At 40.2% G+C, this 27124-nt stretch overlaps 2 protein-coding genes across 2 annotated transcripts in view; one reads left to right on the top strand and one right to left on the bottom strand.

Moving 5' to 3' along the window:
• Positions 1 to 27124, bottom strand: part of BCO1 (beta-carotene oxygenase 1) — a 70061-nt gene that overhangs the window by 19202 nt on the left and 23735 nt on the right. The window lies entirely within an intron of this gene.
• The window catches only part of PKD1L3 (polycystin 1 like 3, transient receptor potential channel interacting), a 42597-nt gene continuing 25001 nt past the window's right edge, over positions 9529 to 27124 (top strand). The window contains exons 1-17 of the mRNA XM_087739933.1: positions 9529 to 9916; positions 10468 to 10632; positions 13853 to 14041; positions 14782 to 14892; positions 15316 to 15463; positions 17155 to 17375; positions 18028 to 18432; positions 19407 to 19649; positions 20368 to 20417; positions 21561 to 21678; positions 22314 to 22521; positions 23257 to 23377; positions 23639 to 23780; positions 24283 to 24483; positions 24699 to 24844; positions 25321 to 25515; positions 26382 to 26507. Of these exons, the coding sequence (XP_087596059.1) occupies positions 9529 to 9916; positions 10468 to 10632; positions 13853 to 14041; positions 14782 to 14892; positions 15316 to 15463; positions 17155 to 17375; positions 18028 to 18432; positions 19407 to 19649; positions 20368 to 20417; positions 21561 to 21678; positions 22314 to 22521; positions 23257 to 23377; positions 23639 to 23780; positions 24283 to 24483; positions 24699 to 24844; positions 25321 to 25515; positions 26382 to 26507 (3177 nt within the window). The remainder of the gene's footprint in view (positions 9917 to 10467; positions 10633 to 13852; positions 14042 to 14781; positions 14893 to 15315; positions 15464 to 17154; positions 17376 to 18027; positions 18433 to 19406; positions 19650 to 20367; positions 20418 to 21560; positions 21679 to 22313; positions 22522 to 23256; positions 23378 to 23638; positions 23781 to 24282; positions 24484 to 24698; positions 24845 to 25320; positions 25516 to 26381; positions 26508 to 27124) is intronic.

Below are 27124 nucleotides of genomic sequence, written 5' to 3'. Positions count from 1 at the left end.
TTATAAATATACACATTTATTTTATTTAAAACACAAATTGTGCTACACTTGACTGCTCTGACACACTTGTTATGCACATACATTGCTCCTCTCTTCCTACCCTATTGACTGTTTGATGGCCTGTCTTCACTTTGGCGATCAACAGGACAGCATGCCTTTGTCTCCGTTTGGAAAGCACTGACAGAAACAGGTGATAACAAAATAAAAAGCCAGATTAAAAAAGAAAATATATGGGCTTTGTTGGAGTCAGTAGTATTAATAAAGAAACAGCAGGATTGAACGAGAAGGCTGCAGGAAACGAAGGGTATCAAAGTCCACATACATACACATATGCGGGTATATATACATAAACATACACACACATTATATGCTTGTATATGTATCTACACATACATGTGAGAGTGTGTGTGTGTGCGTGTGTGTGCGCGTGTATTGAGACGTGGACTTACTTGTATACAGAAAGCCAATAAGGGATTTTTCAGCCATGTTAGAGACTGAAAAGGATCTGGCAAAAAAGCAAAGCCATCTAGCTGCACTTCCACTAGGCCACGGGGACATTTTCTCTGTCCATGATGTTCTGCTTTGCTTTAATATGTTCTCTTCAGCGTATCCTCATCGATTTACGTGGCCACAGCTCTTAGTGCTGCAGTTTCAATTTTCTGACCTGTGAGCAGCCTAATCTGTAGCAGTGCCAAGCAGATTTCCATAGAGCAAGCAAGCAACAAAAAAGTTTAATTCGAACCACTTTTGCCCTTCTTCACCATGATTGTTCATCTAGTTTAAGATTCAGTCAAGATGAGATAATTGGAAACCTTGTTAAAAGTCATTTGAATGGGAGAACAAGGAGCTGCAGATATCCAGCAACTTTTGAAATCAACCCAAATGTGTTTTGGTAGCTAATTTCAGGTGTCTGTGCCTGAAAGTTTTGTCCCATATTTTGTACAACTTAAATAAGGAGGCCTGGCAAAGTCCATTTTTCCTGCTTGTCAGTGAAAAAGACTTTATTTAGCAGTAAACCACATTTTTTTTTGTTGTTTTCATCATGCTAATGACAGATAAGCAGTTAGTAAGGTAGGGAGAGATGAATTTTCTTGCTAACTGTGTAATTTCCCCCTTTTTACATTGAAATGGAGAAATATCAATGTATCGATTTACAAGTATAATGTGTAATTATCAGCAGACGTAGATGTGGATTAGGTGACTTTTCCAGTTTTATTATTTCACAATGTTCCTTCTCCATTTGTAAAAACATGTGTTTGATGAGAGCATAGAGAAGGTTATAGAACTCCATGTTCTAGAGGACACAGAGGAAATAGAGCCCTCTGGAGAGACCACCCCGCGGCCCTTTGATTTTGGGTTTACCAGACACATCATAACTCATATGTATAATGTTTAGCAAAACATTATAAACTCAGGGAGGCTGTGCTATCTTACTCTTCCCGGTAAGGAATATTGCAAATGTAAGCCTTAATGCAAATGATCCAGTCCCATGGTTTGAATAGCCTCTCCTGATGCTTGACCTCATTTACAAACACTATCCAATTGCAGAATCCGTCAAATACGAATCTTCCCCCAACCAAATCTGGCATTTCTCCCCACAGTTTCCTCTCTCTATCCACCCCTCAGGACAACATTTTTGAAGTCACCAGCTCCCCACCTCAGGCAGGTTTTCTCCACTATATTTTTTTCTACTTTACACAATTGTGCTGAAGGCTACAAGCTGCTTCCTTTTGGGTTCTTTTTGCTTTCGCTTCCCTCCAGTCTCTGAGTGCCTTCAGCTTCTCTCCCAAACTTAAAAAGGGCCATGAAGACACCTTTGGAGCAAAGCACTCCCCTGCCCAGCATTGGTCTGGTTGTACCCTGTGGCCGTGCAAGGCTGGGGGTGACATTTAGGGTGTGATCTCTGTGCTCAATGGAAACAAAATTTCTTAAGGCAGAGGAGCTGGTTAACTAAATTCCTAGTGTAACAATAATGTCATTGCGATGTGCCTACCTTTGTACTTTTGGTTCATTTACACAAGAAGCAGGTCATTACCTTATAAATCAGAGAGAGACCAATATTTTTCCTTATCTCTATATTGAAATATAAGTACTTAATTAAATTTAACGTCAACCTTTCTCTTATCAAATTCGAGTTCTAATTAAAGCCCATTAACAAAGGTCAAATTACCTGAATATGACTTTAAGCTGTTCTAAGCACTTTCAATTATCAACTGTTATCTATTATTACCAAATAAAGACTCCAATAGTAAAATTGAAATGAACTTTAGGGTCGTTCTTTCTGAAACCACACTGATTGTTATCTCACTGTGCTAGGAAATGTAAGCTCTAATCTTTGATAAATACTGTCTTGTTGACACGACCCCATTTCAGAGAAATGCCACCAGCACTATCTAGGAATACCCCTCCTGTGCTGTCCAAGTATAATTGCAAAGACAAACTACTAATATGGTGTGTTAAAAGTTAAATAACAATAGTTTCCATATATTATTCTGACCAGGTTTTGTTTGGATCAAAATAATTGGTTTTGTGAAATTTTAATTTTCTGGGCGAGACTTTAATTTTTTGAGAGATTTTTGTGAGATTCCAATTTTTTTTGGTGATAAATAAAAATACTTTTTTCTTCTACTACAGTCATATTTTTAATAAATATCACCAGAAATACTGGCTTGTTCATTGAAATAAAAATATAATATAACAGTATTAAAACTCTTCAAGTGCTGAGGCACAGAACTGCTGGCCCACCCAACTAGTATCCAACTAGTACCCATACTTAAATGCCCAAGCATTTAAATGCCAAAACATTTAAACACGAGACACTTGAACAAGTAAACAGCCACAGTATCCACATAAACTTCCTCACCATAAGACTTTTATAACCTCATCTGCACCTTTCAAGATCCCAAGACTATTTACATGTTTTAATATTGAATATGTTATACAGTTCGGTAATGTGTTTTCAAGCGGGCAGGATGACAACATGAAGGTTGGCATTCACTTCCGTGACTGAAGGTGTAGAAATTGCGTTACAGACATTTACAGTGACAGAAGTTAATGCTGCTACACGTTGTCCTACCTTTTAGCCTACTGTATGCCTTTGGGAGAACATAAAAGAAAAATGAAAAAGAACTGTTTTCTGGTTTTAGTCAGGTGGCATCTGAGTGTAGAATGCTTAACACAAAAGCAGTGTTCCTGAATGGAGAGATTGCTGGACCTCTAGTCTTCTCATTATGGGGACTGTGAAGCTGATCTCTTTTTTGTAATGTGTTGGATATCTATTGATGAGAGACATTATTAATGAAAACAGCTTGTAACACAGCTTTTTTCTTTCTGTTTTCATGTCCTGTAAGCTCAGAAATAGCTCATAACAAGCAGAAGAAAAATGTATAACAAAATTAATTAAAAAAAGAAGGGGTGGAAGCTGGACTGCTTTAGAAATCTGGCCAGTCTTACGCTTATGGAAATCTGGAGTGACTGCAGAGACACGAGTGGAGTTGTGATGGCTGTAGATTCAGATCCAAGCAAATTTTTTTTGCCTCTTTGTGCATGCTGGGAAAAGTTCAGTCCATTTGTATCTACCAGTTAATGTTTTACCTAAAGAGGGTACTTTCAAATCTTAGAGCAGTTCTCTTATTAAGATATAAGATAATGGTACATCTAAATTGTGCCACTTAGTCATGATCATAAGAACGCATGAGGTGTCAGCAGATGCTTTAGATAGCTCCGCTACTTCCTCTGCGAATTCAAGGCTAACCTTAGCCATCAATAACCTTAGCTCCATGAATGTTCTTATGGGGCACACTTATCCTCTTCTTCCCAATAGTCGAAGTCCTGCTGTGGAAGGCAATAAAACGTAGGAACTAGCTGGGAAAGGGGGGTTATTGAGGCACCAGCAGTACGGCAGGTGAGGAAAGTCAAGCTACAAGCCCAAAGGCAATCCTAGATGCTTCTGAAGGGACAGTTCCTAGGAGAAGATCCTCAGGGACTTATCCAGGCAACAATTGTGCCAGAAGGTAACCATACACCTCCTATAAACGGAAATTATGTCCAACGCAGCAACTCCTGAATGTAGTGCTACTTATCTTTATCCTGACCCCATCGTGCCAGGCATGAACGTCTAATTTAATTATTGCACCCTGGATGTCTAATTTAATTATTGCACCCGGAATGTCTAATTTAATTATTGCACTCTGTAAAGATAAGAATTGTTTTCCCTGTTTTTCTAAGCAAGATAACATCAAAATTGCAACTTGGCAGGGCTCACTGGTAAGTTCAATGTGTTGCCACATGGAAAATTAGACAGGAGTTCAACAACAAAAACAAACCCTTTTGAGTCAGCAAATAACTGGATCTCACTATCAGGACAAGCAGCCCAGAAGAGCAGCAAAGAAGGAAGAGTGATTGTGACCCACCTTCTTAAACTAATTGGCAGATGGGTTTTTTTAAAGCCAGCTGGAGAGATGGAAGATGTAGGTCTACTTAGGGGCTTTTCTCCATCCCTTTCTGCACAGTCTGCTCAGTGCTCAGTACTTCCTACCTGTTCGGGGAATGCTGAAGCAGATCTTTTCAAGAGGCAGTTCTGCACGCTGCGGAAGTGTATGTGGCACACTAAAAGGAACCACTCACAATCTTGTCTCAAGTTAATGTTACCTGAAAATTATCTTTTTTCTACCTGAAACCCAAAGTAATATAAATCGATTTTACATTTATATGATTATTCAATTCATACAACAGAGATATATATTTCTATTCCTGATAAAATCTATACATGACATTCAGTGATATGCAGGAATGTAAAGATGGTAGTATCCTCCTATAGAGAGTAAATTTACTTGCTCTTGCTCAAGGCAAATGAACAACAGCCAAAATGAACAGGGGTTTGATTTATTCCTTCCCATTGGCAGCTCTTCACTTCCTTAACTGTTCAAGTCTCGTACTTTCTGGCCTCTGTTAAGGATTGTCAAGCTATTCTGCTGTGCTGCAATGGCCTTTTGAATCACAGGATGCTCTGAGGCTGTCATGATGCAGCTGTAATCTGCACTAGGGTACAAATCGGGACCACCCTGAAGTCAGTGGCAGCACCATGCCTCTCCTCCTTGTCTGAGCACCAAGCTCTCCAATAGCCCCGTGAAACTCTGGAACTGATTTTTCTCAGGTCTGGGACACCAAAGTTCAGAAATAGAAAAGCCTTATGAATGAGCCCGGTTCTCATAATAAATAGAAGCAGTTGGTCACGGAGAAATTTGCAGCTGGATTGAGGGGGCCCTGAGCTATAGAGATATCGATTATGTTGAACAAGAATTCAGGCTTGTATTTTCAAAAGTTGCAATCCAGTGCTTGGTGCCTAATTTGGGGCATGAAAGACTGATTTGCAAAGGTGTCAAGGCAAGCCTACCACACCCACATATGTTAAATAAGCATTGTGTGTGCTCATCTCCTGTTCTTCAAGGATTTAGGCATATAAAGCTAAACTTTCCAAAAGGCATATAATTTACATATATAAGCTTAGATTTAAAAAAAAATAATTATTTTGATTATGAGTACTTTGATATGTGGCTACCAAAACTGAGCTCATCTTGAGGGGTTCAATTTTTAGCAGTGGTGAACACCACCTAGAAGGTTCCCTTACAGAATCTTAATGTAGGCCACCATTATTTTTTTTAACACCTATTAACCTTTTCAGCATCATAAACAAAATATGCTTCAGTTTTCTTTCACCTCAACAGCTTCTACTCCAACAACAACAACAACAAAATTAATAAACCTTGAACGATCCATTTGAAAACCAGGATAAAATAAATCATTCATCATTGTCTTCTGTGACGTTTTATATAGCACGCTTTTCTGAAGAAACTTTCTCTTGATGGCCACCCTCTGGTGTAACTCACAAGGGCAAGTTAGGACTCTGTAAGAGATCTGCAGGGCCCCCTAACATTTCTGAGAAAAATGAAAGATTTATTCCAACAGACGCAAGAGAGTTCACAAACAAAGGAGTTATTCATAGCTTTATCGCAGCTTGGAGTGAGGGTGTGAAATTATTGAGAAAGCTTTGTCACTAATTTCTAGTCAAAGCTTGCAAAACACAATTGCTTTGCAAGCCTTATTTTAGCTGGTGAATGTGTTTTAGTTTAAGTCACTGGTACTTAACACGTGCTGTAAGGGTGGTTGCTACATCAGCCTTTCAGGCAGACAGCTATAACTGAACAAGGATTAACAAGTCTTGGCTATACGCGAAGGGTTCAGCTCCTTAAAAAAATGCTTAAGTACAGACTTCCCTTTTGTGAGTCTGCCCCAGTTCTTCAGAACTACGCAAAAGGCAAACAAAACCCAGCAAGTGAATGGTTTCACTGGATCCAAAATCTATATAGCTGACATTATGCTTGACAGTTCCCTGAAGACACCGGAGTGGCTTTACAATACCTGTTCGGGGTCAGTTACGCTCCCATGGGCAGCCAGAAGAGGAGAACTTACTGTAATTGCCAGCCACCCCCTTGAGACAATGAGAGAGGTTTAATTAAGCGCTTCTGTGACTCCCTATTGAAATGCAAGATGAGATTACACAGCCAGGTGCACCATTTTGTCTCTTCCACACTAGCATATCTGACTATTTAAGTAATTTCTTAAACTGTTTAAATTATTTCAATTCAGCCAGCTACAAAAAGGCAAATAGCAAAAAAACTCAATAAGCCATTATACTGTGAAGCTTCCATGTGGACTTCTGGCATAAGAAAACTATTTATAAAAAATGCCTTTCTGTTGAGGAAAAATGCAAAAAGCGTGTTTCCTACAAAATGGTAAATTCAAGCAACACTGTTTATTTGAAATCAAGCCATTTTTCACTTATGAGTGACAAGAGCTTTCAGGAATTTTCTCTCTGCCTGAGGACCCTAGTTGCTAATTTTGATGCTTTTAAAGCAGTATTTTCTTTTCTGTAAATGCTTTTCTCTTCCTCGTGGTAAACAGAATAAGCTGACAGTCTGCTTTACTGGCACTATAATAGATGAAGTTAACAAACTGCAAAAGAGGGAAACTGTCTTTCTTCCATTCCCCATCTGCTGCAGGCAGTTGCAGAGTTACTTATAGCAACCGTAGATTAGGAACAAAATTCACACTGCTGTAGAAATTGCCAACAGTAGACTCACTTGGAGAGCTTGGCTTTATTTGTAGACATTTCCAAACATTATTTGTTCTTTTTTGGGGCCTGTTTCAAAATCTGTCAAACCAGAGACAAGACTTCCATTAATTTCAGTGGCTTTGGAGCAGATTCACAGAGGAATCTGTGCCTGTGGCACCTCCAGCTCTGGCATTTTTAGCAGTATGTTCATGTAGTCAAATTTCCAGTTGCAGAGAGAGAACTGGACAATGCTACAGAATCCGTTTATCACAAATGTGACTTAATGGCACCTACTGGAAATGCATAGTCTGTACCACTGAGCCAGACACGTTTAAGTACAGTCTCCTTCATCACACCTGTGTTTTCAGAAACAAGCTGTGTTTCTCATATCTAAGAGGACAAAATGGGAGGGCTGGCTGCCAGTTTCTCCAAGCCTGGGAAGTCAGCACGGCCCAAGAAGAAGCAAGGACTCTGAAGGAAATGTCATGAAAATATACAGTGGTCGACTAACTGAACAGCAGCTGTCCTCAGCTCTGACTTCTGCAATAGCTTGAATATAAAACAGTTGGGCTGGGGGTTCCCAAACTGAAGCCTATGAAGTTTTGTATGCAGCTCAAAAGGGTCTTCTAATTTGCAGACATCTGCAACAGAACCAGCTGATAATCATAGTTATATGGTCTCTTCCAGGAAGGGGATGGATGTCTAGGCAATGGCTGGGCCAGATCCATCAGCTAATTAGAATATGGATTGGCCTTCCCCAGAGCTGGGAAACCCAGTCTGAATATTCACATCTCAGCTGCTCCATCAGCCTTCCCTATTAATCAGTCAGAAATTAATGTGGGATCTGCTCCAAGGGTTCCATAGCTGAGGTAAGTCTTGATTTTCAAGTGCGGTAGGAAAGGGGACGTCCAGCATAGTGTCCATCCCTCCATCACAGTGCATTTTCTTCCCCTTTCCTCTCCTCCCCCACAATTGTCCTACCCATTAAACACTTTTCTGTAGACTTTATCTTGAAAACCCTGATCATAGTCCTGCTTTATCTAGCTGAGCAAGGTGACTATGAACTGGAGGTCCAGAAAGGTCTTGGGATTGAAGATCACTCTTAAATGCTTACTGGATGCAGTACACATACTTTACTTTGCAAGAAAGCTTTAGAGAGTTAGAGCTGGACTGGTGCACTGTGTGATATGTGCATTACTTTCAGCTCAATAGTGCAATGCAAGTGGCATTTCTGCAATGCGGGAATTCAACCAAACATCCCTGCTTCCTGCGCCTCTGTGATGCAGTATCTGGCTCGCTGATCCATGTCTAAATATAAGTGCATGTTCTTTCAGTGTCAGGTTATGGTGGTATAAATTAATGATAATTGCATCAAATTCAATGGAGTTAATGCCGAGGACAGGAGGACTGCAATAGCTAAAGATCCTTATTTGTACTGTATTTCTGCTAATCCAGTGGCCTTGTAAACCTGATGGGTATCTATCTTTTGTAAGGAAGTTCAGAAGCACTTAGGGATTTCAGCTCCTAAATGTTGCTGGGCTGGCTTCCCAAAGTCCATCAGCAGCCTTTGGAATGTGCACACGGGGCTCCCAAGCAGCTCTGATGATTAAGGCAATACTTTAATCTTTTCTAAATCACTATTTTAACTTCTGGCCTTCCCTTCTACCTCCTAGCAGGTATGAATACTGTAGCTCTATATAGTTAAGCAGCTTAGCTTTTAAGGGATGATGGGAGCATTTCACTTGGCATGTGGAATTCTAAACAGACACAAGGCTTCAAAATGAAGCTTACTTGGGACAGCTGAGATGGACCTGCGTATGTGTAAACAGGTGGACAGGATGAATACGATACAATAATTGTAGACATTGCATTAGCATCCAAAAGAAGCACCTCAAATAATTAGCATGCAAAAGAAGCACCTCAAATAATAATTATTAAAAATAAAGCAATCCAAAACAATTAAATGCATCTAGAGGAGCACTGTGTGTTTTCCTATCTCCTAACTCCTTGTGTTCCTCCTTTTCCTCACTCTCCTCTCATTCTTACTATTGTATCTTTTTGTTGTTGTTGTTGTAAAGACCTCCAGCTTTAATGTTCACACAATCATGCCTTTGATGTAGGCGCTTTATCTCATTTTCCCATGTGTCCAATAGCAGCATATATCAACTTTATCTCCTCTGCTCATGAGGAAAGCACTACTCTAATGTCTTCTCTTCAAACTGACTTCACATGGAATGAGACATTTATGCAACAGGCCTCACAATGGCCATTGCAGTGATTTAGCATCAACACTTGTTGTGTGTATCCTCAGATGCAATCACCGTTATATGTTAGAAGCAATCTGTTCCACGTTCTATTGCTGCTATTGTTGCAAGCAGAAAAGAGGAAGGAGAAATGCTGATGACATGACAAGGATGATATCTCAAGCTTTTGAAGAAGGCAGCAAAAAGAGTGGTGATGTGATAAGCAAGACCAGTACCACACAGGGCACTGAGCTGAGAATGTGGCTTGGGATTGCAGTTCTAATTTCTCTCGCTGTATGCTTGGCTGTGGAGGAGGCAACCGTTGATGAAGGAATCCCTTGCTCGAAGTACCAGCTAGCTTTCGACCGTTCATGCTATGAGTTTGTTAGACTCCAGCGTACCTTCACAAGTGCCCAGAGCTGGTGTGAGAGAGGAGGGGGGCACCTTGTCTTTATTGAAAATGAGGAAACTCAAGAGTTCTTGCAAAAACATATTGCTGAGGATCAGGAATGGTGGATAGGACTGATCTCAAACTCCTTGCTGAATGAAACTTCTGACGGTAGGTGATTTTGAAATCATGTCTTCTTTAAAACTGTATCAGCCCATGATGCTTACTTAATGTGACAACAAATGCAATCCGTCCCTCTGTAGATATCTGCTGAAAAGCCACTGTCTTTTGTTGCTGTAACTTCAGATTTATATTAAGATGTTTTAATTGCCTGCTTTGCTTCCCAGTTGCATTTGTCACCCTTTCCATCAGATCTTGTGGTGGTGAATTAGATCAGCTTGCTGACCCAGTGAAAAGAATGTGCTGGGTTAGTTCTCCAGCAGAAGAGGAAGCTGAGCCAACTCATCACGCTAGGAACTGCTGCAAGATCTGATGCAAGGGAAATGGTGGAATCTTGAGGCCAGGAGCTCAGGGGGAAGGGGCGGTGTCTCTCTTAGCGATTATGTCCGGTTAAATACAAAATGTAATTGAAGATCCCTACGCAGACTAAACCACCTCTGCCGCAGTAGGAGCAGGGCTACAGTCCTGCGCTGCAGGCTCTGACTCTGTAATTGTGTTACTGTGGAAAATAAACATTCAGGACACGATTACTTTGTTCACAGGGTCAATGATTTGGCTGGACACTTCAAATATACACTACAGTAACTGGTACAAGGATCAGCCGTCTCCCTTCTCATCCACGTGTGGGTACATCCTGAAGAATGCCAAGTATCAGTGGGGTGTGACTGAAAATTGCAGCCAGGAATTTGACTTCATTTGCGAGTTTGGTAAGACACACAACAGCTGGAACGGAGAAGTGAGCATGCCACGTTCACAACTGTGCATAACTTGCCTTGTTGCTTTCATAGCGGCTGTGCAATAACTTGATAAAGCTTATTAAAAGTGAACAAGCAAAAAGCCATATAACCCCAGCAGGTGCTCTTTTTCCAATGCACTGATGTAAGATCTGATCCAAAGAAAGGACGAACCCTGAAATCACTGGGAGATGTAGGCGCTCAGCAACTAGCCGTTAAGGTCCAAGTTTCCAATAGAGGGCTAGTAAAATAGAAATGGATCTGGGAGTGAATCGAAATGGGTAGCAGTCCATGTCTACAGCAGACGTAAGCTACGTAGTTAAAAGCCACTTTGAGTAGTGCCTAATAGCACGGTTGCAAGACTAAACTCCCACAATACCATAGTACCTGAGCTAGGTGGGACCTGTATGACTGCCCTGTAAACATACTCTTAATCATAAATATGTGCCAAAATAATTTCCATTTGTAACTGAAGCAAAAATACAGCCAGGTTTCCAGAGACACCACTCCTAGCAGCCTGGAGTAAGCAAAAGTGAGAGCAAGTTTTTCTTGTTTCTTCTCAGACCCTTCCATCAGGTGAAGTTCAAGGGCTTCTCCAGGATAAGGAAGCAGACGGGGACCTGTCCTGGTGGCATTTTAGTGCTCAGACAGAAAATCTACAGACATTGTGTCCCTTAAATTGTGACTTGGAACAAACAGTCCCAGAAAGGGATGCTGGCAGTATCATCCCATTCAACATATAGATAAGAGGGGAATTTGTGTTCCTCACACTTTGCACATTAGCCAAGCATTTTAAACTGTAACTAGTACTAAGGTCACAAGCACTGGAAGGACAGTCTGGATGTAGGCTCACTAATATAAAAAAAAATTTTCGAATCCAATATGCAAGTACAGGTTACCACAAGCCCTAGCAGTGCTATTGCCCTGGTCCAGTACTGTACTACTTCTGACATAACTAACAAGTCATCCCACGATCAGCAAAACTAATAATGTTTTGTTTCCCGTCCTGATTTTCCCTCCCTACCCTCCTCCTCAGCGCTCCCAGTTCACTCCCATATCCCCAGCACGTCCCATCTCTGCAAATACTTTTCCCCCCCCTGCAGTTCTGCAGGTGCCTCAGAGCCCCCGCTGTACATGCTGGCCAGTTGAATCCCACATGGTGGAACAGATAAGCATGGGGTTATAACCCCTACCCCTAATAGAGGCAGTGATGTAGCTCTTTCTCTTCTGCCTAGCTATTGATTTTCATGAAATTTTAGGGTGTTGTGAGGTTTATATCTATACATCAAATTTGGCTGAAGATGACTAACATTAAAAATGATTGGGGGAGAGGAAATTGGCAGACAGCACAATCCCTTAAGCATATTTTCCTTGCAAAAACAGACTAAAATTATTTTTCCATTTCAGCTACAGTAGACAACTATCTGTTTGTAAGGAAACTATCATCTGTTACCATAGGATCTGACTTAAAGCCCATTAAATTCAAAGAGTGTTTGCATTATTGAGCCACAATGTCCTACACTACATCCATCATTCCATTACCCAGGAAACCAAGAACAGATTGAGGCAATCATAGCCTTGTTTTCAGTATCTACAGCCCATGTCCATTAATACACATCATACATATTTCAATAATAGAGTAGACTCCTCTTTTACCAGCTTTGCATGCAAGGAGTTAGATCTAATATCTCAAAGAAACAGAGGCAATATTTTCATTAGTTTCCCTGGGCATTGAATGTTTGGACGTTCCTGCAACCTGACAGTGCTTAAGTTTGTCTCTCTGTAAAATGGGCATAGTGATACTTAACACCTTCACACACAGCTGCTGTGAGGCTTGGTTCACATTGAGTTTGAAACTTCAAACGAAAAGGATAACTTATCTACTTGATCATCTGAGATAGGTATAAGTGTACAAACAACTAACCAGACAGTGTTCTGCCTTCATCCTTTCTTTGGTCATCTATCCTAGCATTATTTGTGTTTCTCAATGCAAGTAAAAACTTTCCTTATTATTATTATTTCTTATTATTTCTATCCTACCATTTGGTGCTCTGTAGGTTAGCAATTCCTTGTGGTAAAAACACATGTATTGAACCAGGGTTTGCACCTAGGAACACAAACCATGTTCTGTACATTTTTCCATTTTAAAGTTGCTGAGACAGCAAATACTATGGGAACTCTCTATACAAAGTAAAGAACAAAAAAATGCATGAGATGATAGTCCGTATTAGAATTCAACAGCAAATTATTTTTCAAGCTTATTTAGAGAGCTCTAATCTGTAAACTGATCATGTTGCTATAGTTACAGCCAGGCTTAGATTTAGCCTTTAAATAACAATAGCCCACAATTACTGCGGTGTGCACACACTGGCACTGTAATCAAGGTACTTAAGGGGAATGATCAAAACAGCAACTGGAGGAGGATGTATTTAAACCTGAGACAGCTGAAACAAAAACATTCTTTTGCAACACTCCCATAGGAGAGCAGTCTTTCCCGTCCTCCTCTTCAGGGTTTTAAGTATCCTGATTACCACAGGATACTAAGAATTCTGAAAGATCATTAACTGTCCCAGACTAATCAAAGAATGAGGTGTATGCATTGAGAGATATGACCTTCCTCATTTGAGCAGTCCTGCTGAATGAAGTCAGTCAAATATCACACAGGAACAAAGGTGTCTCTGTAGCAGAAACGGGATCAGGTCCCATTCTTAACATGCAAACTATGCTCCAGAGCAATTACCTGAATATCGTGCAAATCACACACCGCCACAAGGCTCTTTCGGAAGTAAGGAGTAACTTTAAACATTCCAGTACTGCAGGTCAAATAAATGCTAAGTGTTTTCCACAAAAATGTTTATTTTTTAAATTAAAAATATGTTCTTAAATAACAAATAATTAAATAATATAATAATTATCTAATATAATTATATATTATTATATTATTATAAAAACAATTTTTAAATGTAATAAAATAAATAATTTTTAAAATGCTGTCAAATTTTTATTTAAGACAGTAAAAGCCATAAATCTCTTCTTTTGGATTTTTAAAAAGCAAAAATATTTTATTCTTTGTTCTTTTTTCCATTTTCTTAATTGTTTCGCTTAAAAGAGAGAAACAAAAAAATGGAGGAGAGTTGTAGCAAGATTTGTCAGAAATTCAAAAAGTTAAATCTGGCTTTTTTTTCCCTATCAGAATCTGGCCAGAGCATTGCTTGTGATAATTACAATGCCACTGTACAGTGTGGATCAGGAGAAGTTATTCAAATTGGAGAGAGCTTCTATGGGCGGAAGACCCCTCACTACTGTGTGTCATCGGAGACTCCTCTCCAGTACGACACAGATGAAGACTGTAGCTGGATCAGTGTCAAAGACGAAGTAGCAGGTAGTACCTTATGGCATTGCTTGTCAGAAGCACAGAGTGCATGCCAAAGTTCCCTGTCCCTAAAATATTTTATCTTGAATTTCAGTAGAGTTAGTGACTAGGAAAGTGGATTATTCCTAAAATGAAGGGAATCACAGAGAACTGATATGGAGGAGGTTCCCACAGGAGGCTGGATGGAAAGGAGGGATTTTGCAAGGAGCAAAGATTCAGAGAAGGAGAGGGGGAGCAAATGGAGAACAAGGGTTCCTCTCACTGCGTGAAGAAAACACGTGGGCACACCAATACCCTGATGAACTCCGTGGGAGACCCCAGGTTTGACAGAGATGGAAGCCAACACATCCAGACAAACCTAACTCCAAAGCAGGAGGGGTGAAGAGGCTGGCACCCACGGGGACGGGAGCGCAGGCGGGATCTGCTGCTGCCTGCCGTGTGCCAAGCAGACAGCCTGCTGGAGCTACAGGGCTCCAGGCTTGCCAGACTAAACAGTGACTGTGGCCTGTCCCTCTGGTGATTCTTTGGGCTTCCAGCCAAAATTAAACCCTCTCTAATTCAGCTTTATGCCAATAAAGTGGAACGGTGCTAAGAAATACCAGGCAATAAGCAACACACTGAAGTCAAAGTGATGTGGGAGTTTTTGTCTAGAAATCAGTGACGTGATATTGCTCCCCCTCCCCTTTTTGTTTCTGGAGTCATCTCTCATCTGAGCTGTTATGACAGTCAAAGATGGTCCTTCTTTCCAGGCCAGTGTCATGGTCTTCAGGCCTGCCAGGTGGCAGCGGATGGCACTTTCTTTGGAGATCCTTGTCCAGCTGCTGGAAGCTATTTGTCTATTCAGTACCACTGCAAGGAAGGTAAGCGGGAGGGGGCTGTCAACGCCAAAAGCCTGTTCTGCTCTTTGCTGTAACACCGTGACCATTGATATTTATCTTAAAAATCACTGCTCCATCCTCGGGGAAGAACCTGGAAGAGCGGTGACCACTAAAAATGGGCACACAAATGTAGGTTCCCTGTCCTAACTGGGGGTTTTGGTAGGATACAAAGCCAGGAAATTCAGACACATAGCACACACTTAAATGAAATTATGTTCCAACAAGAATCTGGACCACTAGGTACGGAAAAGAATCAGCTCCCTGTCACACCACTAAAGCACTCAAATTAGCAGCAGTATCAACTCTGTTTTGGAGAAGGCCTGCTCTCAATACATGAAAATTAATTGAATTATGTAAGAAATGTAGGCAAACAATGGCACTGAATCCTGTCATTATGTTTTACAGGTCTGCAGCTGGTTGTAACAGATACATGCTTTGTCTTTGAAAATATCATGGTCAGTTTGAACTGGCTGCTCTCTCCATACTCTGGCAACCTTTCCTGTATCATTAGCACTGGAGACGGCCACACTATTGATCCTTACTACCCTCTAACGTAAGATATATCCTTCATGTATCATCAGACACCCAGTAAATTTCACTGCTTGCATTTTGTTGAATGCTTCAAGACTCTTAAATGAGATGTTAAAAATCAACTAGATTAATAATAGACCATACATACAAGACATTTGGATTCTGCAGAAACTTGTTCTGAAATTAATACAAAATTTTATGTCAAGCTGCCAACCACAGTCTTTCTTCTGTTTAATACAATTCCTGTTTCTTACTAAGGGAATTTATTCCAGACCCTAAGCACACAAAATTACTGAAAACATGTCAGTAATTGCCAAAGAAACAGGCAAGCATTATTTTCTTAAGTTTAAGGAGTATTTTTTAATAACACTTAAAATAATACAATGGCATTCTGGAGTTTTTCTTTTATTTTAATTGCATAAAAATTGTGTCTTTAAAGGCTCAAACATGTTTCTGCTGGATTTAAAAATCAGTTTTTGTCCTAGTGCTAGGAATGACAGAGAATGGCTCTAGAAATTTATTTGTCTACTAATGGAATCCTATTTGAGTCAAATAGAAAAACAAGAGTAGAAGAATGAAAACGAAAAAGTAGTAACATACTAGAAATAGTAAACATTCTTTCAGAGCTACAGACGCAGGCCTGTAGCTGTAAAGAACTTGAAAAAAAATCTTTGCTAGTGAATCTTGAAGTGAAATATGTTTGTTAGCTGCAAGCAGAGGCTGGCTGTTTTTATGGGAAGCCCTTTTACCCCCCTACTAAATGGCTCACAGTCATTCTCATCTGATATCTGTGCCCAGTTTGATACCCACTCTTGCAGGGATTGCCTTTTCTGGTCTTGTCACTGGCATTTTTTTGAAGTCCAGTTAGAATGAAACCTTTTTCTTCATTAAAACAGCTAATGAAACATATGCATTGTCAAGAATGGTATGTCCTGATCTTTCTTTGCATTTGCTCGGTGGTACCATGATAAGAATATAAATAGTTCAGAGAGAATAGTGTCAGGAATATCACTTATTTGCCTTCCCTGGTGTATGTCATTCCAGAAGGATATCCTGAGGTTCTTTTCACCATCGCCCTGTGCTTGTTAGTAATAATAGCAGCTACCACAGACTTTTTCATATCCATTCATCTCCTATTGCTATCATGACCAGAGCTGCACCAGGCCCAGGAGTGAAGAGATATTTTTGCCAGCGTGGGCAAGTATAGAAGCAGCTGCATATAAAAAAAAAAAAAAGAGCAAGGGAGTACTCTGACAAAATGCTGAGCAATCTCAGCTTCCACTGCTATATCTAAGAGATGGTAAATTGGGAATAAAACAAAGAATAGAGAAATTAAGGGCACCATTACATGTTCTAATGTGCCTAGTCACACGTCTGTGCTCAAAGCCAACAAGACACAAACGAGATCTAATGCCACATGTTATTGAACTGTAACCTACTTACTTTACAGCAAAATGTATCCATCCTTACAGACATGCTTTGAGAATGACCACCCCTGATATGTATCCTTAATGACACCATAGCTGGAACAAAGGAACAATCTTCAACCATAAAATTCTATGTAAATAAACGAGGGATTACAGTGATTGCAGGAGGGCTCAGTCAGGTCAGAAATTTGGGAACCGTGACCACTGTTACCAGGTAAGGCTAAGGACTTCCCAGGACAGTCTTCCACAACAAGCAGCTGTTCTCTTTCTATTCTAGACTGGTCAGCAACGTCACATATAGATATTCATCGCCTGGAGAATTTACTGTTTTTGTGGAATGCACCACCAGCGAATGGCACGTGACGGCACAGAAGCGGGTCACTGTTCAAGATAAGATGGATCAACTAAGCATTACTGGGTGCTATAGCCAGTACGAATCTGGGAACAGCTCTCGCTGCCGTACACTGTATGGGGAGTTGTTGTGGATTCAAGTTGAACTCAATGGAGGTGAGGGTAATTACTCTGCGTGACTTAAATGGCAGGCTAAATATTATGCTACCCATGGGATAGAAGCAGGATTTTCATTATGCAAAACAATACTTCTTTTTAGTGAATGCTTTCCCTCTAATCATTGCATTCCTGCAACTAAATGCTCTCAGCTCCATTGGAGGAGTTCCTTCTCAGAGCTATTACACCACCTTAAACATAAGTATAAACACTTTTTCCCTCTACACAAAGCTGACAAAGCAAGAGCATAACTTTAGTCACATGAATCCCCATGAAGCCAGTAGGAATATTTCCATATTGCAAGTTAGGAATCCACAGAAATACTTCTCTGATTGAGGGTAAGAGGATTCCACACTGAGCCGGTCACAGTTGCTGATGTATATTTTGTTTTCACTTCACGTTCCTGGAATCCACATATATGCTTAAAACATCTTCAGCAGTGTATGTTCGAATTCTCTTGATTGCCCTAACACTCCCAGCAGAAAACACATGTGATGATAGACTTCCATAGGGAGCCTACAGGGGCACAAGAGCCTGCATTGCTGCAGTGTTCTTAGGACTCCTTTATAAATACCTGAATGCTGCACAAAGCGGCTAGAATTGGATGGCCTGTTACACAAGCTGTGAGAAATTTTGAACTGTCTTTTTGCAGGCAACGGAGTGACCTACATTATATTAGCAGATAACAGGACACTCGCTGAATCCAGTGCAAAGGAAGGAATTGTCCCTCACAATCTGACAATCGACAGTGCCTCTCAAGAGCTGCTAGGCCCAGGGATACATCAGCTGGAAATCCGAGCATCCAGCAACACAACCGCATCGGAGACCTCTGAGAGCATTGCTGTTCACTTAATTGAGCCAGTATCTGGTCTTCAGGCTGCATTAGCTTCTCACACGCTGCAGCTGGGGGAGAATTTGGAGATAAATGTCTCTGTGTCTCATGGTGCCCCAGATAAGTTGAAGTTTGAGGTGATTGGATCTAATGAAACTCACTCTCACAAAGAAGACGGCCCTCATGGGGAACCTCGAGCCTACATCATTCCCGTGCAGTCTGAAGGTACAGCATGCTGACATCTCCTGTATTTCTCAGACACGCACAGCTGAGTAGCGGAGTTCACATAAACAGTCACAGAACCCTGGCATAGGGGACAACAACGTACAGCTAAATTTGGTAGCTTTTCCAGCTGCTCAAACTTGGTCTGCAGAACAGTATGAACAGCATGAACAGCACGGTCTAACTGACTTGTAAGTGAGCTAAAAAAATTGAATTGGCAACTGGGTTCTCCACGCGGAGACTGAAAGCAAGGCTTCACCTGAGTTTTGCAATAAAAAAGACACAGTGAACCAGGGTTTATTTTTTCACGACACTATCTGATTCAAGTACAAATGATGACATTTTCCTGAATCACAAAGTGTTTTCCTCCTGTTTGTTCACATGTATAACTTCTCAATTTTACACTCCTCTGCATTTTTCACTGCAGTAATTAATAATCTGAGGAGTTCTCAGTAGAGATGACAAAGAAAAGGGGAGCTTTTCTGTGCGTCGGTCTCCAACGTGTAGTTTTTGTCGGACTTATGAATAAGCTTTTTAGTAATTTTTTCTTTCTATTATTAAGAAATCAAAGCCTTTAAAATGTGGGATTAGGGAGATTGTCCTTAAGAGTTAATTCAGTGGCAGAAGATAAAAAAGTTTCCTCCTCTAATGAACTATTCAAATCCCATGCCAAAGCTGGAACACTAGAAGCTAATTATGATTTCATTTTATGTTTTAAAATTATTCAATATTAAAAGTTTTATTGGGTCTCCCTATACCCATTTGAACATCCCTTCTCTTCAGGCAGAAATTTTCAAACAAGACAGCTGGTCTCTCAAGATGCCTAAACTCATTTGGACGCCAGTATTAGCTCACCTCTAGTTTCCTGTGTGGCAATACCATAGCCAGCTGACACAGAATAGCACTGCAAGTGCTAGGACAAAGGCAGCTGAGTTATTAAAAAGCTGAGATAAAGGGGAAGAACATTTCTTGAAAAGCCTTTCAGCAGTGGCAACTCATCAGAGAAACCCCAGAGCTCTTAACAGAAAACAACAGGATTTTCTTTATGAATTGGATTTTCTATCCCAAACATGAGGAACTGGTCCCACTGCTATTCTTAACTGGCCATTTGTCTTCTCTAGGTACTTTTCTAGTGAAAGTGGTGGCCATGAATGCCTTCTCAAACATGAGCCTGGATCTTGGGTTCATCACCGTGTTGGCAAACAGTTCTTATAAAGAAGGTAATTGCATTAATCTGACAGTGCTGGTTTTGACCACGCATCTTTTTGCAATCAGAGCATTTCATGGAGTGTTTATGGTTTGCATCTAGTAATCGCTTTCCTTCCAGCAACAGTGCTGAAAACATTTGTGGGGGCTTCTTCCTGATGAAGGCAGATACCCAGGCTTTGAAGCAGTCATAAATTAGCATCACTCTTTATATGTTACACATTGCACATTTACTATTTGTGCTAGAAATAGTTAGTGAAGTTTATGGCTCAGGGCATACCTCTGAAACCAGGAAAAATTTGCATCACAGCAGTCTCATAAATTGCTGTCAGTAAATGCTTGTAGATGGCTCATCCTTACATTTACAAAAGCAGATTATACCAGGAATAAAGTGACTTTAGTACTAATCCTATTGCGACTCTTCCAGCGCTTTCCCTCAATTTCTCTTTGTACACCGATGAAACTCCATTATCTTCTGTGAATTTATTTTGATTTACGCCATTATGTTTGAAGAATCAGGATGATCTTCTTTATTGTATGTGACTAGCTTGTTGTTACAGTTTTACCTATTGTAACTAGACTGTTTATCACAGTTCTAGAGTCTGATTCTCATAGCCCTGTCTTTCACCCTGTTGGTAGTCAAATCCTCTGTATTTAAGTCATAGTCACTGAGGATGTCTGAAAGCTTCACAGGTAGCACTAAAATATGCTGCTCTTTTTTGTATTAAACAGGTTCTGCTAAGGAAGAAGGCAGGTCCAAAACAAATACCCAAAAGACAAATGTAAGTATTATTTAAGGATCTTTCTTTAAAATTGAAATGCTTAGAAATTTTTCTTACCAGTAAAAATGCTGCATAAGATATTGAAAAAAAGTATTCATAGCAAACTAGATTATGGACTAGATTTTCTGTGCCCCATATGGTTTAACATAAAATCTACACCAAAAGTCTCTGAGACGAATGTGTTTACAGGCATTCAATCTACAATTCGTAAAAGCCTGCAAGTAAAAATTACAAGATTAGAGAAAATGAACTTTTCACAATGATTCAGTTTTGGAAGTTGAAATGTGCTTAGATGAGTTTTTAAATTATCTACTTGACTAGTGGAAACCTCTCTGAGGTGCTATCCTTCAAGCAGAGTTTAATATATTTTTATATTGTTTCTAAGTGTTTCCTGCTTCTGTATCAGAATGTTTAAGTTACTTCGCAAAGAAGAAATTTCCAGTTTATGGCAAACTGAGAAACTAATGATACACCAATTGCTAGCAGCTGCACAAATTTAAATAATAAAATTGCCAGATAAAATGTTTTGTTATCATCTAAAAGGTCTAGTTTTTACCTATAACACTAGCAGACAGATGTCTGCTATAGGAGATGTGCTCCTTCAGAAGAAGGCATCACGGTTTACAGATTGCCTGTAAGAGTATATTGTATCAGAGGAATATAAATCTAATTCAAAACTAAGTTTATCACAGTTTGTTGCACAGAAAGACAAATTCAGCTACCTCCTCCTTCTCTTTATCTGTAGCCATAATGTATCCAATTCAGATAAAAAAGGAATGTACTAGAAGATGTACTAGAAGACAAATGATCGTCCAAGGGTTAAAAGTCTTGGTCCAGAAGTGAAAAATTAATGGGAATTAGTTTCCTAAGCACCTGCATTAGTTTTGAAAATGGGAGCTGGGCACCTAAGCGACTTAGGAGTTTGGGAGTATTTTGCCACACAATTTCTCTGTGCTATCTGCTTCTATTCCCACAGTTTCTACTTCCATACTATCACTGATCAGGGAAAGATCATTTAAACTACAGATCTGCATACAGTGATTTGGGTTCTAAACTTTCGGATGTTTTTCATTATAAAGAAGCAAGATATGTATGTGTTTATACATGCTCCTGTCCTAACTGAGACATTTACCTATTATTTAGGATCACAAAAAAAACCCCAAAATATATATTAAACCCAGTCGCCATGTGGATCCTTTCACAACTGTTACGCTTGGCTGGCCGGACAACAACAATAATTCCAGTTTTCTCTGGTCCTGTGGTATGTGCATTTCCTCAACTTTTCCACCAACTTCTATTTGATGAGTGACAAACTCACCGTCACGTCAGATCAAGTGGTGAAAATCTGACTAACGGATAGTTTACTCTCTGGCTTTAAAGTTTGCCAGTCACTGTACATGAAGAATGTCCTTCTACCTTACCCTGGTTTTAACACTGAACTAATTCTGGTATATAATATGGCATAGTACTCAGTTTTCGTCTTTTCCCAAAGATGGCTACTCCTAGGTTTCAATTTTTCAAGATCTGCCTGTCCTAAGCCCTCACTCTCATAGCCAAGAACTAATCCCAAGTGACTTACCTAGTTAGGCATTTGCAAGGTACATATGTCTCAATAAAACAGCAATAATTAGCATCAAATATGATGCAAAAACATTTATGGCTGAAAACTGGATTGAGATTCAGGACATCTTTGTTCTGTCCCCATATTTATCCCTGGCCTCATATATTGCTTTGAAGAAGTCAGTCTGTACTCTGAACTCCGATTACCCACTCTTTAAATTGGGGTCAGGAAACTTGTTTTCTCTATAAAGCTCTTTGAAACCTACGGCAGGGAAGTCCTTTATAAGAGACATGGGACGTTATGACTGTTCTAATTATAAAGGAAATGTTTTGCAGGAGCTTGCTGGCCTGAGTGGAACGAATGTGTGCATCAACAGATAATCCGAACCAACCAAACTGAGGTGCAAATCCCACCTTCCTGCCTTCCTCCTCCAAAGTCAGCAGTGACTGTCAGGGTTACAGTCCGAAAGCACGGCAATGAAGAGAGGCAGGACGAGCAATGTCTCTATGTGACTGCAAAACAAGAACTGCAACTAGAAATCAGGTCTGATTTTAAACCACAGTGTTCACTGGTTAATATTATTACTACACAAACATAGTGCGAGGCCACAGTTTTCAATAATAATGATATAAAGTGATAAAGTACTTATTGATGTAAATTTATTTATACCTTACCATCATAGGAAGTACAGACAAAATGGGTCTTGCTGCATTTTCCAATCCACATTTCTGAACATAATCCTCTTATAAACTGAGTAATATTCTTCCCAAAACCATTTAGGGTTTTTGACCCCGGTACATCCATTCAATGTTGGAGATTTCCATATGCAAACCTCATTGAAACAATGGGAATAAAAGCCATAAGATATGTCTGAAATTCATACTAGACACCCAGATACACATTACTGCTTTAAAAAAATCTGTTCTTCAAGAGTCTAGTGCCTCATTAAAGAGCAGTGGCATTTCAATGATCATATATAATCATTAATATAATCATTCAGGAGCTTAAATAGAGGCAGGCTTCGTTTGAGAGCCTGAATCAGTTTTGCAACGTAAATAGTTTGTGGGTTCTGGGCTTCTGTCATGTTGAAAATGGAGATGAAGGTTCCTAAATCTCTTGTTTTAAAATCAAGTATTTCGCTATTTGTGAGTCGTGTCACCTGTCTCATATTGCAGGGCTTTTGCAGATTTTCATCAAACGAGAGTAAAACAATCAACATCAAGGACTATGACATCTCACACAATTACTACTTGTAACTACCGTCTTAATTCCTTACAGGTGTGAGGCAAACTGCAAGCCAGTGAATGCTAGTGATGAAGTTGTTTTGAGTGTCTCTGGACAGAAGGACTCCCAGGCCATATATTATAACTGGTATTTAGATAATGCATTCCAAACGAAGGTGAGAGCATCAGATTTGTCAGAAACACTGCACACACAAAAATAAGCATCCATCCTGAGGGAATGCCATGTGGCCTCAGAGTGATATTTTGTCAAATGGATGCTTTGGAAATAATAGTGAAGACTGAGACACGGGGGTGCTGGGTTTGGGAGCGGTTATAACGAAGGGCACCAAACTGCCACCCTGCTCCTGAGAAATCACAACAGAAATCACAGCAAAGAGCCTCTACTGTCATGTTTTCTTTTCTGTCTGATTTTCCAGCCTACACCCCTCCCTCTAGCCTGTGGCCTGACTGGTTTCCGGCAGAACTCTTTGAATTTGCTTCAAAGCAACACATCCATGTTGAAAATGAACAGCTCCTTCTTGCAGATACAGGGAGAAGCTTTTCAGATTAAAGTAACAGGTAAGGGCAAGCAGGGTTTTTCAGACTCCTTTGAGATAGTTTCTGCCATCATGACATCCCACTGACGTTACACACGCATAGCCTCGCTGACAAATAAGGTAAATCATTCCACAAGTTGAGAGCTGTTACTTTATATGTATGTGGGTTCTTTAAAATAATGAAGAGATAAGTTTGATCTGGGCTGTTGCACAGTAGAACAAGTTCAGTTATCTTACTCCAAGCTGTTAATAACTTTGTTAAGGCTCATCTTGAAATGAAGTTATGCTAAATGCTTGATCAAATAATACAGCTTTGCTTTATAATGCAAACACTACCATGGTTTTAATAGTTCTTTTCCTCTTATGGCTTAGTCAGTAGCGGGATTCATTTCTGATTAGGCCTACCCTGATGTTTCTGGTGCCTGAACAAACAGCATCATTGGTAGAGTAGGCAAGATTAATGGCTGAAGATCAGTGCTGCTGGGGCTCGATTATCGCTGATGTTCTGCTCCCTCCGCTCCCAGCAATGTCTCAGCGTGGCTATGGGGAGGAAACGTACCTCGTCAGCACCGTGCCTCCGCCCGAGATCCCCAGTTGTGCCGTGTCTCCCAAGCAGGGATCAGTGCTCACCACATTCACAGTCTCCTGCAGCGCTCCTTGCTTGGCGGATTCATGCCAATCCAGTCATAACAGGCAGCTCACATACTGCTTCTATCTGAAATCGAGTAAGTCCTGAGGCGAACTGTTTGGCTAACTGGTTCTCTGTGGTTCTAGCAAGCACTGTTACTGTTGCTGACAAAAGTAAAGGCACAACCTGCTTCTGCTCCCCAGGGAGACTGAGTCAATCAGGCCTACACAGAGCAAGCCCAGAGTCCTGTTCTTAGAGAACAGGAGGTGTCTGCATGGTGTCTGGTAGGTGACCCCCTCTTTCCTATTTCAGATTCTCTCCTGCACTGTGGCCCGGATCCTGAACTCTTTCCAGTTTATTTACCACTTGGAGAAGAGGAAAATAATTTTGTTTTACATATGACAATCACTGTTAGCAACAACTATGGTGATACGGTTCAAACTAATGCTTCAGTGAAGGTACACAGTAGAATTACTTTATTTCAAGATCTCTCAAGTTGATACCTAATCTGTGATTCACTTTTGGAGCTTCTTCCCATTTTATACTTACTACTTCCATCTGAATGTGCTATAATCACCATTTTCCTATGTAAAAGAGACTATTCTCTGGACTCAAGGTAGTCAAAAGAATCTTCCACTGTTCTTTCTCTAGGACAGAAGTTTAAAAGATGATCTATTTGGACATTGGGCAGCATAAGCTGTATTTTGTGAGTCTGGAGTTACTCTGTGTAGGCCCCAGAAAACTCCTGCTTCTGCCCCAGTGTCCCAATAAGGACATCCTTATCAGGCCACAAAAAATAAAACATTAAAAATGGGGAACACCAAGTTTGCTGTCCCACTCTAGCTAGGCTGTCAATAAGATGATGGTGGAAGCACTTCAAAGATAGTTATAACAGCGTTAGCAACGTTAAGAGCCTGTCTGATTTCTTCACCAGGTTGGACACACAGATATGATCGATGGGAACCTGACCCTGCAGGATATTGTATCTGAGAAGGCAAACACCATCCTAAAAGATGGGAACAACAGCATGAGTCTTTTCCAGCTGTATAAGTCAGTGACATCAGTCCTTAATCAGGAGATGCAAGAGGAAAGCTTTAACATATCTTTACAGATGGACACACGAAAAGAGGTCAACCAGACACTTGTTTTCTTGCAGTACAATGCAATATAATGGACTCTTCATATTCTTTGACAGGTCTTAAGTAATAAAAAGCTTATATATCACCACCTGAAATCAATGGAGGTTTCAAGTTTCTAGTATCTGTCTTAAGTGTTTGGCACAGGTTTCAGCTATTTTTCACTATTTGCCCACATAAATAATTTGTTTTATCATTCATCAGTAAAAGAATTCATTCTCAATTGTTATTGCATTAACTTAAACTAATTTGGATGGTCTTTTTAAACTTAAAATCAACCTGATTTTCCACGAACAATTTAAATATTAATAAAACAATAAAATAGCCTCTCCTGCGGGAGAAATATCCTATCGAATTTTCCCAAAAAGTACTAGATGGCAGGTAATTTTAGTTTGTTCCTTTCAGCTACCAGCTTATGTTTCAGTTATAAGCTTATATTTGTACAGTGCTTTGAGTGCCTCAGATGAAAAGATCTAGAGAAATGCAATGTATCCTTCAATTATGATTCATTATTTGAGTAACATCAATCGCACATGGCTCTGCTTTCTCTGGAAGTGGCATTTATACAGTAATTCACATACATTAGTACAAATTCTCACAAGTAACTCTTCTTGCTATTAATGGATGTTAAGCGTATAAATTCTCTGTGTTGGAAGGTATCATAAAACTCGTGATTATACAGTTACTAAGGCAAGTGGCATCTTGTCAGTAGACCTAATATCAGTTCAAATGATCCTTGTTGTGGAGTCTTACTCTACCACATAATTTACAGGAAGCCTGACTGTCAATATACAGCACTACTTGCACAGTCCTAATTAGCATCTTACTCCTTTGCCTAATTATCCCTTTTCATCCCAAGCTCCGAGGGCTGATGCTGACAACTCTCTCTGCTGTGAACGTAACATCAGTGCAGACTGCTCTTAAGATGTCAGAAGTATTGAAAGAAATCACTTACAGAAGTGAAGAGCTGTCTGTCTCAGCACAGGTAAGAAGCAACTCATCTTCTGTCTCCTCATGCTAACAGTACAGACTCTCTTGCACCCCACTGACCTTGGAAGAGTTTTGGTGCCTTACAGTTATCTGTTCTTTACCCATTTTGTCAACTGTACCAGCATGTGTATTTTGACCAGAAGGGAATACATTTTGCTGTTTAGAGTAAATGAATTTTGACTCACAGACAATGTCTCAGCAACCACTACAATCCAGGCTATGACCAGCTGGCCAGCTACATTTTATGATATATCTTTAAGATGGAAACTTTAACTTTCAGTCAGACATATTAGGATGTATACTTTATGTTGTAAAGTACTCTTAGAATCCTGAAAAAAACGGCCCAGGAGGGTGTTTCTAGAATCGTCCAGATCCATTGGTCCTCATCCATGCGCTGTCACAAAATGCATGCAGGCAACCTGTCAGTGAGGCAGGAACATGACAGCACCCAGTGGAACTGAGCACGAATGTTCAGATTGGCCTCACAAAAGTATTTCTTGAATCTTATCTGGCAACATGACATTATTAGTAGGTGATGCTATTTATGCATAAGGAGTGAGCACATGGGAGGACAGAACAAACTGTCACTGGGGAAGTTTCCCAAATACGCTG

Source organism: Nipponia nippon, unplaced genomic scaffold (genome assembly GCF_047370975.1).
Source record: "Nipponia nippon isolate SJK-2023a ecotype South Korea unplaced genomic scaffold, ASM4737097v1 scaffold_7, whole genome shotgun sequence".
In the NCBI taxonomy this organism is placed as follows: domain Eukaryota; kingdom Metazoa; phylum Chordata; class Aves; order Pelecaniformes; family Threskiornithidae; genus Nipponia; species Nipponia nippon.
The sequence above is the reverse complement of the archived record's forward strand: the minus strand, read 5'-3'. Positions and strand labels throughout refer to the sequence as shown.